The sequence below is a fragment of the Aotus nancymaae genome, unplaced genomic scaffold (assembly GCF_030222135.1).
Source record: "Aotus nancymaae isolate 86718 unplaced genomic scaffold, 86718_ANA_hifiasm-v0.15.2.pri h1tg000059l, whole genome shotgun sequence".
NCBI classification, from domain to species: domain Eukaryota; kingdom Metazoa; phylum Chordata; class Mammalia; order Primates; family Aotidae; genus Aotus; species Aotus nancymaae.
Genome location: NW_026988473.1, coordinates 3,361,987 through 3,378,370, shown reverse-complemented (window position 1 = coordinate 3,378,370; position 16,384 = coordinate 3,361,987). Strand labels below are relative to the sequence as shown.

The 16,384-nt window shown below is 47.1% G+C and overlaps 2 protein-coding genes across 4 annotated transcripts; one reads left to right on the top strand and one right to left on the bottom strand.

Moving 5' to 3' along the window:
• Positions 1 to 8,029: 8,029 nt before the first annotated feature.
• MRPL11 (mitochondrial ribosomal protein L11) lies at positions 8,030 to 10,645 on the bottom strand. Of its 3 annotated transcripts, none has more exons than XM_012436963.2 (5): positions 10,435 to 10,641; positions 9,967 to 10,062; positions 9,480 to 9,573; positions 9,234 to 9,393; positions 8,030 to 8,308 (listed from the first exon to the last, which is right to left on the bottom strand). In XM_012436963.2, exons 1-5 carry the CDS (start codon positions 10,555 to 10,557, stop codon positions 8,203 to 8,205), a joined length of 579 nt encoding a protein of 192 aa, XP_012292386.1. In that variant the 5' UTR covers positions 10,558 to 10,641; the 3' UTR covers positions 8,030 to 8,202. The 3 variants fall into 3 exon arrangements, with proteins under 3 accessions (XP_012292386.1, XP_012292387.1, XP_012292388.1); XM_012436964.3 differs by lacking the exon at positions 10,435 to 10,641 and adding an exon at positions 10,190 to 10,258; XM_012436965.3 differs by lacking the exon at positions 8,030 to 8,308 and adding an exon at positions 8,327 to 9,097 and having other exon boundaries at positions 10,435 to 10,645.
• A 3,213-nt stretch (positions 10,646 to 13,858) lies between these two features.
• On the top strand, positions 13,859 to 14,383 carry LOC105706477 (peptidyl-prolyl cis-trans isomerase A-like). Its single transcript, XM_012436895.2, has one exon. It carries the CDS (start codon positions 13,883 to 13,885, stop codon positions 14,375 to 14,377), a length of 495 nt encoding a protein of 164 aa, XP_012292318.1. The 5' UTR covers positions 13,859 to 13,882; the 3' UTR covers positions 14,378 to 14,383.
• The last annotated feature ends 2,001 nt before the right edge of the window (positions 14,384 to 16,384 follow it).

The following is a 16,384-nucleotide window of genomic DNA, read 5'->3' as shown; positions in this document are numbered from 1 at the left end:
CTCCCTGCGCCAGGCTTACAATGCTCGTGGTGTGGGAGGGAACAGAGGGCCTAGAGGAGGACAAGAGGATTCAACTTGATATTGGCTCTGGACACGGGCTTGAAGCTTCTGCTTACAAGTTATTTCTTCACCTGATCCTTCAGGGAAGCAACTTCTTTGTGGGGCCCTGGATCAACTCATTGGAAATTATAAACACGTCTGTAATCCTTGCACAGGGCTTTCAGCTGACACACTCTTCTACATATCTTATTTGCTGCAACAAAGCCTCTCAAACAGGCATATTAGCCCATCTCACTGATGAAGAAACTGAGGACCACAGGTAAAAAGTTATTTGCTCCCACAGTTGGTGAGATGCATAGGTGGGTGGGCAACATACCCAGAGCATCTGCATCCCAGCCCTGGGCTGTTTTCTCTGCTGCGAGAGGCAGTGAACCACCACCTCAGATCATCCCATCCCAGATTACTCAAGAAGGGCAAATGTGGGCTGCAGCAGGGGCCTCTCTCCCAAGCATGAGGTGAGAAACTCCCTCCTTTTGTCCCTCCAGGTCTGTAAAGTCGATTTGAACAGAATATAATTCAGTAGGTCAAGAGAAAAAAGTTACCAAAAGTGCTGTTTTCCTCCAAACTTGAAGGCCAAACAGCCACAGGGTAGGGTGAGGGCAAATGAAAATGAAGAGATGGGCTGGGAGCAGTGGCTCATGCCTGCAATCCCAGCACTTTGGGAGGCCAAGGCAGGAAGATTTCTTGAGCCCAGAAATTTGAGATCAGCCTGGGCAATATGGTGAAACCCTGTCTTTACAAAATACAAAAATTAGCTGGGTGTGGTGCACACTTGTAGTCCCAGCTACATGAGAGGCTGAGGCAGGAGGATCTCTTGAGCCTGGGAGGCAGAGGTTGCAGTGAGCCAGGATCACACCACTGTACTCCAGCCTGGGCAACAGAGTGAACCCTGGATTCAAATCTCACCTCCACCAATTATTTGCCAAATGGGACTTGAGGCTCAGTTTCTCTACAAGTGAAGTGGGACTCACAAATACAGCACTTATCTCCCAAAGATGCTGTTAGAACTTGATAGTATCCATTTATAAACTGAGAAGTGCAGAATGGACTTAAGTTATCAAATTGAATTAGAAGGCAATGGTGACCTCAAAGGCTTAGAGCACATTTCTTTCTCAAGGAAAGGAAAGAAACTCTATGTCCCAATCTTTCTCCAGTGAAGTACAGGGGCTGGGTTCCAGGAACTGAGGGCGTAACCCTGAGAAAGCCCCTAAGCCTCCTTTTATTCCAAATCCTCCAGCTCTGGGGCCATGCCCTTCAGAGAATTCCATGGGAAGGAAGATACTCCCAAGGACCTGTCACCACTTTTCCACCTTGGTTGGGTCCTTGCCTGGAAAAGGAGGGTGGAATTTTGCCGTCTGCCTTCCTTGTGCATCTGTTCTCCAACTTGGACAAAATAACTGGGCTGTCAGCCCCAGGAGGACCCTGGCACCGAGCACAGGACTGGCATATACCAGGCATCCTCAAAATGTCTTCTTGAAAGGAATCTTCCTTCCTTTCTTCCTTCCTTCTTTTCCTTTCTTTCTTCTTTCTTTTGTTCTTTCTCTTTCTTTCTTCTTCTTTTGAGACAGGGTCTTACTATATTTATTGAAAAAATTTCTTTCTTTCTCTCTCTTTCTTTCTTTCCTTCTCTCTTCTTTCTTTCTTTTGAGACAAGGTCTCATTATATCACCCAGGCTGGACTCAAACTCCTGGGCTTAAGTGATCCTCCCACCTCATCCTCCTAAAATGATGGGATTACAGGTGCACAGCACTCCGCCTGGCTGAGAGAACTACTGAATATCAATCCAAGGATTCCATTAGAGTCATCAGTTTCTACCATAAACATGTGTTCCTAAGTTCCCCAGAGGGAATCTTAAGTGACCATGAGCTCAAGACACACATTGGAGTCCCATCTAAAAACCTCCCTGGGGATATTTTTTAAAAAAAAAAAAAAAAAAAGGAAAGTCTGGACAGGCAATTGTGGTTGGCTCATGCCTATAATCCCAGAACTTTGGGAGGACGAGGACAAGGTGGGAGGATAGCCTGAGCCCACGAGTTCAATACCAGCCTGGGCAACAAAGCAAGACCCAATCTCTACAAACAAAAATTAGCTGGGCATGGTGGTGTGCCCCTATAATTCTGGCTACTTGGGAGGCTAAAGTGGGAGGATTGCTTAAGCCCAGAAGTTACAGACTGCAATAAGCTATGGTCACACCATTGCGTTCTAGCCTGGGTGACAGAGCAAGACCCTGCCTCAAAAACAGAACAAAACAAAAAGGAAAATCTGAGAAACGTAAGGAAACATAATGATGAAATAGAATATAGTATACTAGAGCAGAAAAAGGACGCAAGGTAGTGGGGAAGCCTGAATAAAGGATAGACTTCAGTTAATAATACGTATCAACCGTATCAACTGACTCATTAATTGTGACAAATGTACCATGTAAGTGTGAAATGTTGATACTGGGAAAACGGCTGTGGGGTCTATGAGAACTTCGTATGATCTTCACAACTTTTCTCTAAGTCTAAATCTATTCTAGGCCAGGCGCGGTGGGTGGATCACCTGAGGTCAGGAGTTGGACAGCAGCCTGGCCAACATGGTGAAACTCCGTCTCCACTAAAAATACAAAAAATTAGCCGGGCATAGGGGTAGGCGCCTGTAATCCCAGCCACTAGGGGGGCTGAGGCAGGAGAATCAATTGAACCCGGGAGGCAGAGGTTGCAGTGAGCCGAGATCACGCCATTGCACTCCTGCCTGGGTGACAGAGTGAGATTCTGTTTTGAAAAAAACAAAGCAAAATACTGCCACAACTTTAAAAGGTAAAAATTACGGGAGAAAAAATAGAAACGCCTCCCTGGTATTTGGTGGCAGTGACGGGAGATGGTAGTGTGTGTGGACGAGAAGGCACCCTGACACTCAGAACTGGAGAGCCAGGCAGCCCGCCAGAGCGAAGTTGAAAGAGCCCATGGCGCCCCCTGCTGGACATAGAACTATCTGCTTCCGTTCCCTTCCCTGGCACGGTCCCTGTGGCTCAGAGCATCAATATTGCATCTTAGAACAGATGGGTAAACTGAGGCCCAAAGAGAGGAAAGGAATTGCCCAATGGTACTTCCAAAATTACTGCAGAGGCAAAATCTGACCGTCAAAGAGTTCCCTTGCCACCCACACCAGATTGCTGTTCTGGGAGCAAAATGTATGAGAAAGGGCTGAAGTTTTGGAGTCACAAAGACTGAGCTCAAATACTGGCTCTGGCACCTCATTTTTGCATGTGACAAACACTTATGACACCTACATGCGCCAGGGGCTTTTCTGGGTGCTGGGGAAAACAAAACAAGGCAGACAAAGTCCCTGCTCACTGAAGTTGTGGGAAGACATAACAAAAAGTAAAATAACTCTCTAAAAGGAGCATGCAGTGTGTGCCGTGAAGGAAAGAACTGGCATGCTGTGGCACAGAGGAACTGAGGAGGGTGCTAATGTAGAGCGGGGTGTCAGAAAGCTCTTCTAAGGTGACGTTGAGCTAAGACCTAAAAAATAAGAAAGAAGAGGCCAGGTGCAGTGTCTCATGCCTATAATCCCAGCACTTTGGGAGGCTGAGGTGGGTGGATGGCTTGAGCCCAGGAGTTTGAAACCAGCCTGAGCAACATGGCAAAACCCTGTATCTAAAAAAAAAAAATGCAAGAAATTAGCAAGGAGTGGTGTTGCACACCTGTGGTCCCAGCTACCTGGGAGGCTGAGGTGTGAATGTCACCTGAGCCCAGAAGGCCAACCACTGCACTCCAGCCTGGATGACAAGAGTGAGACCTCGTCTTAAAAAAAAAAAAAAAAAAAGAGGCTGTGCATGGTGGCACATGCCTGTAATCCCAGCACTTTAGGAGGCCGAGGCAGGCGGATCACCTGAGGTCAGAAGTTCAAGACCAGCCTGGTCAACATGATGAAACCTCTGTCTCTACTCTACTAAAAATACAAAAATTAGCTGGGTGCAGTGGTGGGCGCCTATAATCCCAGCTACTCAGGAGGCTGATGCAGGAGAATCACTTGAGCCTGGGAGGCAAAGGTTACAGTGAACTGAGATTGTGCCACTGCACTCCAGCCTGGGCAACAGAGCAAGACTCAGTGAAAAAGAAAGAGACTGGGTGCAGTGGCTCATGCCTGTAATCCCAGCACTTTCGGAGGCCGAGACAGGCAGATCACCTGAGATCAGGAGTTCAAGACTAGCATTGCCAACATGGTGAAACCTTGTCTCTACTAAAACTACAAAAAATTACCCTGGCATGGTGGTACACACCTGTAATCCCAGCTACTTGGGAGGCTGAGGCAGGAGAATCACCTGAATCCGGAGGTGGACGTTGCAGTGAGCTGAGATTGTACCACTGCACTCCAGCCTGGGTGACAGAGTGAGATTCCGTCAAAAGAAAGAAAGAGAAAGAAATAAGGAAAGAAAGAGAGAGAGAGAGAAAGAAGGAGAGAAAGAAAGAACAAAAGAAAGAAAGAAGGAAAGAAGGAATGAAAGAAAGAAGAAAGAAGGAAAGAAAGAGAAAAGAAAGACGGAAGGAAGGGAGGGAGGGAGGGAGGGAGGGGAAAGGCCGGGCATGGTGGCTCATGCCTATAATTCCAGCACTTTGGAAGGGTGAGGTGGGTGGATCACCTGAAGTCAGGAGTTCAAGACCAACCTGGCTAACATGGCAAAACCCCATCTCTACCAAAAATACAAAAATTAGCCAGGCATGGTGGCATGTAGCTATACTCCCAGCTACTCAGGAGGCTGACGCAGGAGAATCACTTGAACCTGGGAGGTGGAGGTTGCAGTGAGCTGAAATCGCGCCACTACACTCCAGCCTGGGTGACAGAGTGAGACTCCATCTCAAAAAATATATAAATAAATAAATAAAAACTGAAGTGAGATGAATATTGGAATTCTGTCCACTGATGCCTGAAAGAATTAATTCAAACCCTTTCTGGATGAGGGCACATCCACCTTAGACCTCAAGGAGCTTCAATAAATAATTTATCAAAGGCATGGAGCAACACGGAACCAAAGATAACCAGGGGCCAGGTGCAGTGGCTAACGCCTGTAATCCCAGCACTTTGGAATGCTGAGGCAGGAGGATCACTTGAGCCTGGGAATTCGAGATCAGCCCCAGCAACAGAGTGAGACCCTGTCTCTACAAAAAAAATACTTAGAAATTAGCTTGGCATGGTGGCTAATTCCTGTTTTCCAACTGAGTTTTAAATTTCAGTCTTCGTGTTTTTCATTTCTAGTTCTACTGGTTCTTTTACATATCTGCTTTATCACCTCTTTTTTTTTAAGTTTTCTTTTTTTTATTGAGCAGCTTCCTGAACCAGTCTCTGAGCCTACTCCGGCTCAGGAGGCAGGAAAATGGAAAATTAAGACCACATGGAAAACATCTGTACATTGTCTGAAAACCAATTGCCTGTGTGATCTGGATATTTTAATTTATCACGGGCTACTATAATCTATAATAGGCCAAGCTTTAGTAAAAATACATAATCCAAAATGCTATTTTCTATTTCAGTTACTGAATCACCTTGAAGGGAAGTAAATTTCACTATTGATACAATGAAAACTATATACACTACAGGTCCACAACTGTAATCTCAGCACTTTGGGAGGCTGAGGCAGGTGGGTCACTTGAGGTCAGGAGTTTGAGACCAGCCTGGCCGACGTGGTGAAACCCCATCTCTACTAAAAAATACAAAAATTAGCTGGGCGTGGTGGCAGGCATCTGTAATCCCAGCTACTCGGGAGGCTGAGGCAGGAGAATCGCTTGAGCCCAGGAGGCGGAGGTTGCAGTGAGCTGAGATTGCTCCACTCCACTCCAGCCTAGGCAATAGAGTGACTCAGTCTCAAAAGAAAAAAAGAAAGAAAAGAAAACTGTATACACTATTGATATAATTAAAAAAAATCAGTATTTGAAGAAAAAACAATTGACGTATACTGCATATGGAGTATCTTAAGGGAGAAAGTCCTTAAAAGGGCAACAGCCCGCCACATACTCATGACTATCTCCCCTTCAAGACATTTGCCACATTTCAAACCTGCATGGGGAGGAATGCTAAGTTCAAAACTGCTGAAAGGCAGAACTGAATTCCCACAGTCTTCTGGAGATCTTCCAAGCTCTCAGTCAAAGCCCAGGAGGGCCATGGCAGGGAATAGGCACAAACCAGAGGTCTGATAAAATTGCAGTCTACCTTGACTCACCTTAGTCCTTGGAACAAGATAATCAATCACTCACTTCATCTAACGCTGGAAGGGGATTCTGAAGCTACTATGGTTCCTGTAATACAATATCCACGAAACTCAAAGAGTAAGAAAAACGTTAACGGCCAGGAGTGGTGGCTCACGCCTGTAATCCCAACACTTTGGGAAAATGAGGCAGGAACATCATGAGGTGAGGAGTTCGAGACCAGCCTGGCCAATATGGTGAAACCCCATCTCTACTAAAAACACAAAAATTAGCCGGGCATGATGGTGCATGCCTGTAGTCCCAGCTACTCAGGAGGCTGAGGCAGAAGAAAATGAAGTCTTGGCTGGGTGCAGTGGCTCACGCCTATAATCCCAGTACTTTGGGAGGCCCAGGCAGGCAGATCACCTGAGGTCAGGAGTTCGAGATCAGCCTGGCCAACATGGTGAAACCTCGTCTCTACTAAAAATAAAAAAAAATTAGCCATGCGTGGTGGCATGGAACTGTAACCCCACCTAACTGGAAGGTTAACGCAGAAAATGACTTGAATTTGGGAGGCAGAGGTTGTAGTGAGTCAAGATCATGCCACTGCACCAGCGTGGGTGACAGAGCAAGACTCCATTTCAAAAAAAAAAAAAGATTACTAAACCATCATTTAAAATATTTTAGAAAGATAATTTTTAAATGTTCTAAATAGTTGCCAAGTTAAAAGTACAGTGTTGTATAGATGTATAGAGTATGACCCCAACTTGTTTTTTTCAAAATGCATTATACATAAATACACACACAAAGAAAAAAAAGAGCAGAAAAGATATACACCAAATATTGGCAGGAGTATCACCTGGGTGGTGGGATAACACGAGGTTTTTCTTTTAGGTGTTTATCTACCTATGCTTTCTATATTTTCTCAGTGTAAAATGAAGCGTCTAGCACGTAACACATGCTCAGTATATGCGAATCTCCTTTCTCCCCCAGCTCTTGCTCTTTTCTGAAAGGACAATCAGGAAACAAAACGCTAAGGGCTTCCCGAGGACTTCTGCCTCCGACAGGAACCTGCTGAAGCTTTGGTCTTTCTGTGGTAGCTGTGAGCCCTACAATAGTTCATGTTCGGCCACATCTGACCCAGAGCCAGGGGCAGAAGCTTAGTAGAAGGGCTTCAAGTAGCCCCTGGGATCTGGGCACTCTGTGAAGTGACCCTGCCTCTGGCTGTGAGCTGAGATCTCCACAGGGACCTGTTTCTGCTAAGCTAGCAAGTCCCTAAGAGATAAGAGATTTTTGATAGAAGCAGCAGGCAATATACCCCAGCCCCAGCACCCATGGTTCCCACTCTGGGGAGGGGAAGAACACAGGATTTCGAATGAGAAGGCCTGGGTTCTATTCAGAACTTGGGCAATAAAACAAAACAACGGTAACTTAAGAAAGAAAAAAAAAAGGCCAGGTGCAGTGGTTCACGTCTGTAATTCCAGCACTCTAGGAGGCGGAGGCGGGCGGATCACAAGGTCAAGAGATGGAGACCATCCTGGCCAACATGGTGAAACCATCTTAGTACAAAATACAAAAATTAGCCAGGCATGGTGGCGTGTGCCTGTAGTCCCAGCTACTCAAGAGGCTTAGGCAGAAGAAAAAAAAAGAAAAAAAAGGATCTGGACAAGTTACTTGGCTTGGCTGAGCCTCAGTTTGCACATCTGAGAAGCAGCATGAAGACCCCAATTTCCTAATGTCTGCCCACATTGGCTACCATCAGTACCGGTCTCCTTCCCCAGGGTCCCAAGATTGAAGCTGACAGTGAGCAAGAAAGGATGTTTATTCAGGCCTGATGCCTTGAAAAAGCCAGATGTACAAAAATATATCATTCAAAGTCACAAAAACAATCACCATATTTGTGTGACCTCCCTTCCTCCCCCTGGGCACAGCCTTTGCAAATGCTTCCTTTAAAATCTGGGAGTTGGGGGGCAAGGGTCACTTCTTGGCAGCTTCTTCCTGGGCGGCCAAATCTGCCTCCTTCTGAGCAGCCAGGAAGATGGCTCGTTCCTTCTGGAAAGCTGCAAGCTCTTCTGAACCGAGGCTGTAAGTGAAGAAAGACAGACAGTTGGCACATGGTCGGTCACTGGTGGGAGCTCACAGGACCCCTCGTCTTGCAGGGGCTCGAAGGGGCCTCTGTCTCAGAGCCCAGCTTGCCTGGCCCCTTCTCCCTCCCTGACTTCTCAGCCTCCATACCTTTGCTCATATTTCCTCTCCAGGGACACCATCTCCCAACCCCCAACCTTTTGTTCCCTTATTAAATCCCTACTCATCCTTTGAGGCATCAGCCGTACGCCAGTCCAGATTAACTGGGGTATTCTGTGCTCCAAAATATGCTGTACAGTGACATCACAGGCTGAGCATGTGTGTCTCTCCCAGGGCAGGGGTCAGATTTACCCATCTCCATGCTCCCAGTAAAAGAAAAGATTTGAGAAAAGTCAAGTCCACGTCTGCTCCATGCTTAACCCCACCCTTCTTGGGAAACAATCAATCATCAGCCTTGACACGGGATGTGACACAGCAGCAAGAGAGCAGTAAAGGATTGAGTCGCTGTCTCTGTCCAGCCTGTTGTCTAGGCCAGACACCCTCCCACCCAACATCTTGCTTTAATGAAACAATTCCTTAAGTCATCCAAAGCCCCATGACAGGGGGTCCCCTGTTTGCCTCAGGAGCAAGCATGAACCTGACCCAGCTCAAGAGTCCTTCCCCACTGGTCCTTCCCTCATGTCATTCTCCACTCGCCTCTAGGACTATACACCCTGGTCACACTGAACTTCTCCCACTTGGATCCTTCATGGAAATCTTTCCATTTCTTAGAACATTTGCAGAACGTCTAATACATAACAGGTGCCCAATAAGTGTATTCCAAATCAATGAATGTGGCCTCCCACCCCTGCCCCCTCCTCTAGAATCTAGGGTCCCTTGAATCAAAAGTTGACTTTCCCACTGCCACCTGCCAGGACACTTACTCCTTCACCACACGAATGCCCATGGAACGGGCAGACCCGATGATGGAGCGGACAACAGAGGACAGGGGTACGTCCTGCAGGACGAATATCTCATCCTGAGCTTTGATGAGGGCAATCTCATACACATGTTTCAGGGTCACCAGGCCCGCCACCTCTTTCCCTGGAAGGAAGGAACAAATGGCTCTTCAGGTGTTACTGCTTCCTTCTGGCGCCCCCAGAATCTCCGACACCCATCCTGGCCCTCACCTGTCTGCCGGGCCCCCTTCTCAATCCCAGCTGCTGCCTTCAGGAAGTAGGAAATAGTGGGTTGTCCAATCTTGATGTCAAATGTTCTGTCAGGCTTAGCAGAAAAAAGAAATATGGGATTCTCTCTTCCTGCTGCCCCATCCCAGGGAACTTCTAATGTCCTGCCTCTGCTTCCTTCACCTCACTTTCCTATGGCATCCCTCGAAAAGACCCCAGAATCACAAGAAAAAATAAATCTGCAGCAAACATCCCTGTCCCCTCTATTCCTGCCCTAACTCTGCTCTGAGATGGAGGGGCAAAGGGAGGAACTGCAATACGGCAAGATGGGGCGGGCTCTGAAAAAATATGGTGTAGTCCTAAATGGGGAAAGTGGAACCTAGTAATAGGAAGTCAAGTCAGGAGCAGAGAAGCAACCCCAGGTGACCAGCCCCAGGGCCGAGAAAGAACAAGGGGAGAAGGAAACCAGGGATCAGAGTCCAGACTCCACCTTCACAAAAATCTTGGTAGGCAGAGGAATGCCTTCCTTGATGTCCTTTGTCCTCTCATTGAACTCCTTGCAAAACTGGTTGATGGAAACACCTCGCTGTGAGGGAAGCACAGGGGGTTAGTGCTGGGAGGAAGGGACGGCTTCCTACCGCCCAGGAGGCGCCGTCCGTTCCCTCCATCGTCTCCACTTCTCTCGGTTCCCATCTCTACCCAGATTCAACTACCATTTGGTGTGCTGCGCCCAAAGATCTGTAGGCATCTTCCCACGTTATTCTCATCACAGCACATTGAGGAAGGGATGAGGAAGCCCAGGTGAAAGACACTTTGTAACCAGCACAAGGACATAAAGCGTGTGAGACGCAGAGCCGAGCTCTGAACCGAGGCCCAGGTGGTTCCAGAGCCAGCGCCCTCCATCCGCGTACTAGCTTCCACCCTTGACCCCCACACCCGGTTCCCGCCATGGCCGCACCTGACCCAACACTGGGCCTAGTGGGGGCCCGGGCATGGCCTGGCCTGCTCGCACGATGGTCCGGATCACACCGCCGACCTCGGGCTTCCTGAGGGCCCGGGAGGCCCGGCTGACCTTCGACATGACGCAGGGCTGCCAGCTTTAGTTCACCTCAGGACAGCAGCAAGAGCGACGCCCTGGGCGCCACCATCTTGAGTCAGAGGTCAAGGGTCCTCACGTTAGGCTCAGGCAGGTGAGGCCAACAGCAGCCTTGTTTCAGTCCTACTGCTCGCCAACTAGTAAGACATGGAGGGTGAGAGGAGGAGAAAATACTTTTTAACTTGTCTTATGCAGATAAAGGGAGGGCTCGAATGGCCTCAGTACACACATTTTTCCCCCAGGTGCGCGCACAGGCACTATCTCGGACAGCTAACCAGGAGGTGGTACTGTGATGCCCCACAGCATTGTGGGTAAGGTAGTTTTGACTCCGTGAGCAGGTCCGGCCAATTGCTATGCGCCAGTGCGCCATCTGCTGGACACGGTGATGATCCTAGGGTTTGAAATACACCTGGAGCTCTTGATTGGTAATGGGAATCTCTCTATCCTCTTTCTGTTCCGCACATGTTGTTGAAAGGCAGTACGCTTAAGAGTGTAGACCCTGGGCTGGGCGCAGTAGCTCACGCCTGTAATCCCAGCACTTTGGGAGGCCAAGGCGGGAGGATCGCTTGAGCCCAAGAGTTTGAGACCAGCCTGGGCAACACAGTAAGACCCTGTCTCTACTGGTCGGGAGGATCGCTTGAGCCCAGGAGTTGGAAGCGGCAGTGAGCTATGATCGCTCTACGGCATGTGAACTTGATCAAGTTACTTATGCTCTGTCTCCTCCCCAGTACAGCAGGTCTTGTAATGTGTAGTACCTACCTCTCAGGATTGCTGTGAAGACTGTTAGCAAAGTGCTTAAAACAATGTCTGGCACCTAGTAAGCACGTGCTATTATTATCTGTACAATTAAGATAAAACCTGAGCTGTCGTGAGGCTTAACAGACCCAGAACATTTGTACATCACCTGTGACCAGTCAAATAAGCCAGCATCTTATTGTATCATGAGGAAAGCAAAAATCACCTGGTGACCATTGAACAGGCCCTAGAGACAAAAACTCCTTAAATGAGGAATTTAAAAGTAATTAAACTTTCCTAGTATCTAATGTCAGCCTCTGGTTCTAGGCCTCTTTTCAACTTAAAATGTATAAGCAGCTAGAATTGCTATACATCTCAGGAATGCCATCCCCAAATTCATTTTGCAACACTTGCTAACATTAAGACACCAGAGTTACTACGAATATAATCATTTATCATGACCTATGTGACTAGTGTGGCCCAAATTACCCTCAACCTCCCGTTTCAAGGTCCATAAATGCCCCTAAGGAAAAGCCACCCGTTTGCTCAGTCCTCTCTTGCTGAGGCCCCCGTCTGCATGGCCTTCTTTCTTTCTAATAAAACTTTCCAGCTGACGCCCTTTTTGGCCTCAGCCCGCCCATACCTGGGTGAAAAAAAAAAACTTTCCTTTTCGCTGGGCGAGGTCGCTCACGCCTGTAATCCAAGCATTTTGGGAGGCCGAGGCGGGCAGATCACAAGGTCAGGAGTTCAAGACCAGCCTGGCCAACATGGTGAAACCCCCTTCTCTACTAAAAATTTAAAAATTAGCTGGGCATGGTGGCATGTGCCTGTAATCTTGGGAGACTGAGGCAGGAGAATTGCTTGAACTGGGACCCGGGAAGCAGAGGTTACAGTGAGCCGAGATCACACCACTGCACTCCAGCCTGGCCTACAGAACGAGACTTCATCTCACAAAAAAATAAAAATAAAAAAATAAAACTTTCCTTTTCAAACCTATAATTCTTCTTACCAACCCACGAGTCAAGCACATCTGAAGCCAGGGCTCTGACACCTTGCCTGGCATGTCATTTACCTTGTTTTCTGAGCATTTGCTCTATGTCAGGCACTGTGCTAAGCACAAGTGCATTATTATTTAATCCTCATGATGGGATGAGGCAAATGCTTTTATTGTAGGCCAGGAATGGTGGCTCATGCCTGTAATCCCAGCAATTTGGCTGAAGCAGGAGGATCACTTGAGCCCAGGAGTTTGAAACCAATCCTGACAACACATTGAGACCCCTGTCTCTAACAACAACAAAAAAAAAATTGGAAAATCAGAGACAGTTCTCACAGGTGGATAAATATCTTTGCCTTGAACCAGATATAGCTTACAGTAGGGCATCACCCTGTCCCAGCTGGGATGATGTATGGTGGACTACCCGATTTCAGGGCTGGATGGTAAACATGAGATGGGTAACTCCGAGCTGGAGACCCTTGAATAATAAACTACATCTGTCCAAGGGCTCCCCACCAAATAACTGCCAGAATTTAGAATGCAGTCCTATACTCATCACCACCAGCAATCCAGCTATTCTAAACCAAGAACCAAAAGTAGCATCTCAGGTATATGGGTAAGGGGCAGACATCACAGGGAAAGACTCCCTTAGGGTTATTTGTTCTGAAACGAATCAAGAACTCAACCTCCCATTTGCTTGGGACTACTCCAATCCCAGACCCTAATAAACACTTTAGTTCATGAAGTAAATGATCCTAAAAGGGTAAAAATAATTGAGGTAAAGCATTCATGGCAAACCTTAGAAATTGAGACAGGGTACAGGGATGTGAATGCCTGGGTAGAATGAGTCAAATTTTCGGTACAAGCTCTCAACAAGAGTAACTGCTATGCATGTGCTGCAGGATGACCTCAGGCACAAGTGGTTCTGTTTCCCTAGGATGGGGTACTAGTCCTGAAGGAATGCATTGCATGTTGGCTCTATACCAGGACAAGGATGCATGGGGAAATGAGACTTTTAAGAGTCTGTCATTGCTCTTTCCTGCATTGTGGGGGTCAGTTCCCAGAGCAATCCCCTTGTTCTCTATAGGGAATATGTACCATTCCTTTTGCCTCTCTAAGCAGGGGGCAGAGTTCAATAAGCCCGTGGGAGAACTCTCGTCTTGTACGCACATGCTAAACGTCACTGGTGAGTCAGGCAATGGCAATTACTCAGCTCTCCATAAACCCCGGGCTAATGTCTGGTGGTATTGCGGGAAAAGGAACCTCCATAACTTGTTACCGTCCAATTGGACCAGGACTTGTGCTTTAGCCGATTGGCCATTCCCTCCACCCTGACATTCCATAAGATACCTGAAAATACACATGGCCACCGAAACTGGAGAGATTTGATCAATTCTTTGGATCCCAATATGTATGTTGACTCGATAAGAGTCCCAAGGGGGGTGCCTCATGAATTTAAGGCCCAAAACCAAATAGATGCTGGGTTTGAGTCAGCAACCTTCTGGTGGTCGGCTATCAGTAAGAATGTGGATTGGCCGCTTTGCAGACACCGCCGCCGCCTGGGACCTTGTAGCATCAGCCATGGTCAATCCTACTGTGTTCTTCGACATTGCCGTCGATGGCGAGCCCTTGGGCCGCGTCTCCTTCGAGCTGTTTGCAGACAAGTTTCCAAAGACAGCAGAAAACTTTCGTTCTCTGAGCACTGGAGAGAAAGGATTTGGTTATAAGGGTTCCTGCTTTCACAGAATTATTCCAGGGTTTATGTGTCAGGGTGGTGACTTCACATGCCATAATGGCACTGGTGGCAAGTCCATCTACAGGGAGAAATTTGATGATGAGAACTTCATCCTAAAGCATACAGGTCCCAGTATCTTGTCCATGGCAAATGCTGGACCCAACACAAACGGATCCCAGTTTTTCATCTGCACTGTCAAGACTGAGTGGTTGGATGGCAAGCATGTGGTCTTTGGCAAGGTGAAAGAAGGCATGAATATTGTGGAGACCATGGAGCGCTTTGGGTCCAGGAATGGCAAGACCAGCAAGAAGATCACCATTGCCAACTGTGGACAACTTTAATAAGTTTGACTTGTGTTTTGTCTTCACCACCAGACCATTTCTTCTGTAGCTCAGGAGAGCACCCCTCCACCCCATTTGCTCGCAGTATCCTAAAATCTGTGCTCTCGCTGCAGTTCCCTTTGGGTTCCATGTTTTCCTTTTTCCCTTCCATGCCTAGCCAGATTGCAGAGTTGAGTTAAGTTTACGATTATGAAATAAAGACTAAATGACAACAACAAAAAAAAAGAATGTGGATTGGATGAACTCTATCTATTACAGTCAACAGAGCCAGGCACGGTGGCTCATGCCTGTAATCCCAGCACTTTGCGGGGCTGAGGCGGGTGGATCACCTGAGGTCGGGAGTTTGAGACCAGCCCGACCAACATGGAGAAACCCTGTCTCTACTAAAAATACAAAATGAGCCTGGTGTGGTGGCACATGCCTGTAATCCCAGAGAGGCAGAGGCAGGAGAATCGCTTGAACTGGATTTTCCAAATTCCCACAAGGTAAGACCTGGCATTAAATCTTATACTTTGGAGTCCTGCTGTCTTTGTCACATTAATCACCAAGGGAGATTGGGTGATTGGGTAGGGAGGAGTCAACTGGCAGTTTCCATGTTGACCTTCTGCTCTTTGTATAGTGGCCCATCCCAGCCATACTGACTTCCAGAAATGGGACCAGCCCATGTTTTCTTTTTAGATTTTTCTCAGAGTTAACTTTAAGGGTTCCTCAGATGACCCATGCACTTCTCACTGGTCTTTTTCCTTCCCTTCCGGGGTCTCTTTTACTAGTCCCTTGACTCAAGTATAGTGAGTCCACACCCGTTTAGCTGTTCACATGGCCATTTCAGTGGTTAAGAGCATTGAATAATAAACTACATCTTGGATAGAGACCTTCCCAGCATGGGTGAATCTTGTGTTATTTCTAAGTCTTAATCAGCACAGTCTCCAGGCTGGAAGTGGTGAACTGTGAACTCAAGAGGCAGAGTTTGAGTCAGAAGTCCTTTTTATGGCATGACAGGGTGAAGGATATGGCCAGTATATAATTGCCTAAGAATTGATACTCGGTTTCTATGGTGGGGAGATGTGTAGCTCTGCCCAAATAGGGGAGCCCATAGAATAACTTGTGGGGGGACAATCCCAAGTCTTTTCCTGCGGCTGTCTTAATCCTAAGTAGTGCTATTGGGAGACATTTGTCCAAGGCACTTTAGTTTCTAAGATTAGTTTAGTGATATGCTTTTAGAGAGTTTAATTCATTCCTTCTACCTTTCCAGAGGAAGGGGGGTGCCAAGGGGTGTGCTAATTTCATCTAATTTGTAAACCTTCCATAATTCCCCTTAACACCCTTAAGGTAAAGTGGCTTCCATTGTCTGAATTAATATTTTTCACCAGGTCAAATCTAGGTACAATCTGTTCTAATGTTATTTTGACCACATTTCCAACAGTGGCTGTTGGAAGGCAAAAAGGCTTCCATCCAGCTGGAAAGGTGATCTATGATCACTAGTAAATACTTTAGTCTTCCTCCTTTGGGGATTTCTGTGAAATCTACTTGAATGCTTTGAAATGGTCTTAGTCCGGGAGGTCTTCCTCCCATCACCTGTTTTCTAATCACCTTTTTGTTTATCCTTTGACAAGTTGCACAACTTTCATCTACTTGCTTAGCAAGGGTGTAAATCCTTACACACCCATAATTCCTAAGTATTGCATCACACAAAGCCAGGGGTCTCCAATAACTCCCTTCATGTAATATAGACATTAGTTCTCTTATTAGGGATTTGCTCACACTAGCTCTCTCACACTGTCTGCCTTTATTTTGGCTGTCTGCTCCAGCTCTGCAGCTCCTGCCACCTCCATGCCTGCAGCTGCACTCCCTGGTCTGCAAGGCCAGCTCTTACTTACAAAGTTAGCTTCCAAAAGGCCTTGCCCTACTGGGTCCTCCAAATCTAATCTGGAGTAATTTTTTTTTTTCATCTGATCTCTGAGCCTCTGCAGGAATACAGAGGGAATTTTCTCTTTTTCTTGTTGAATC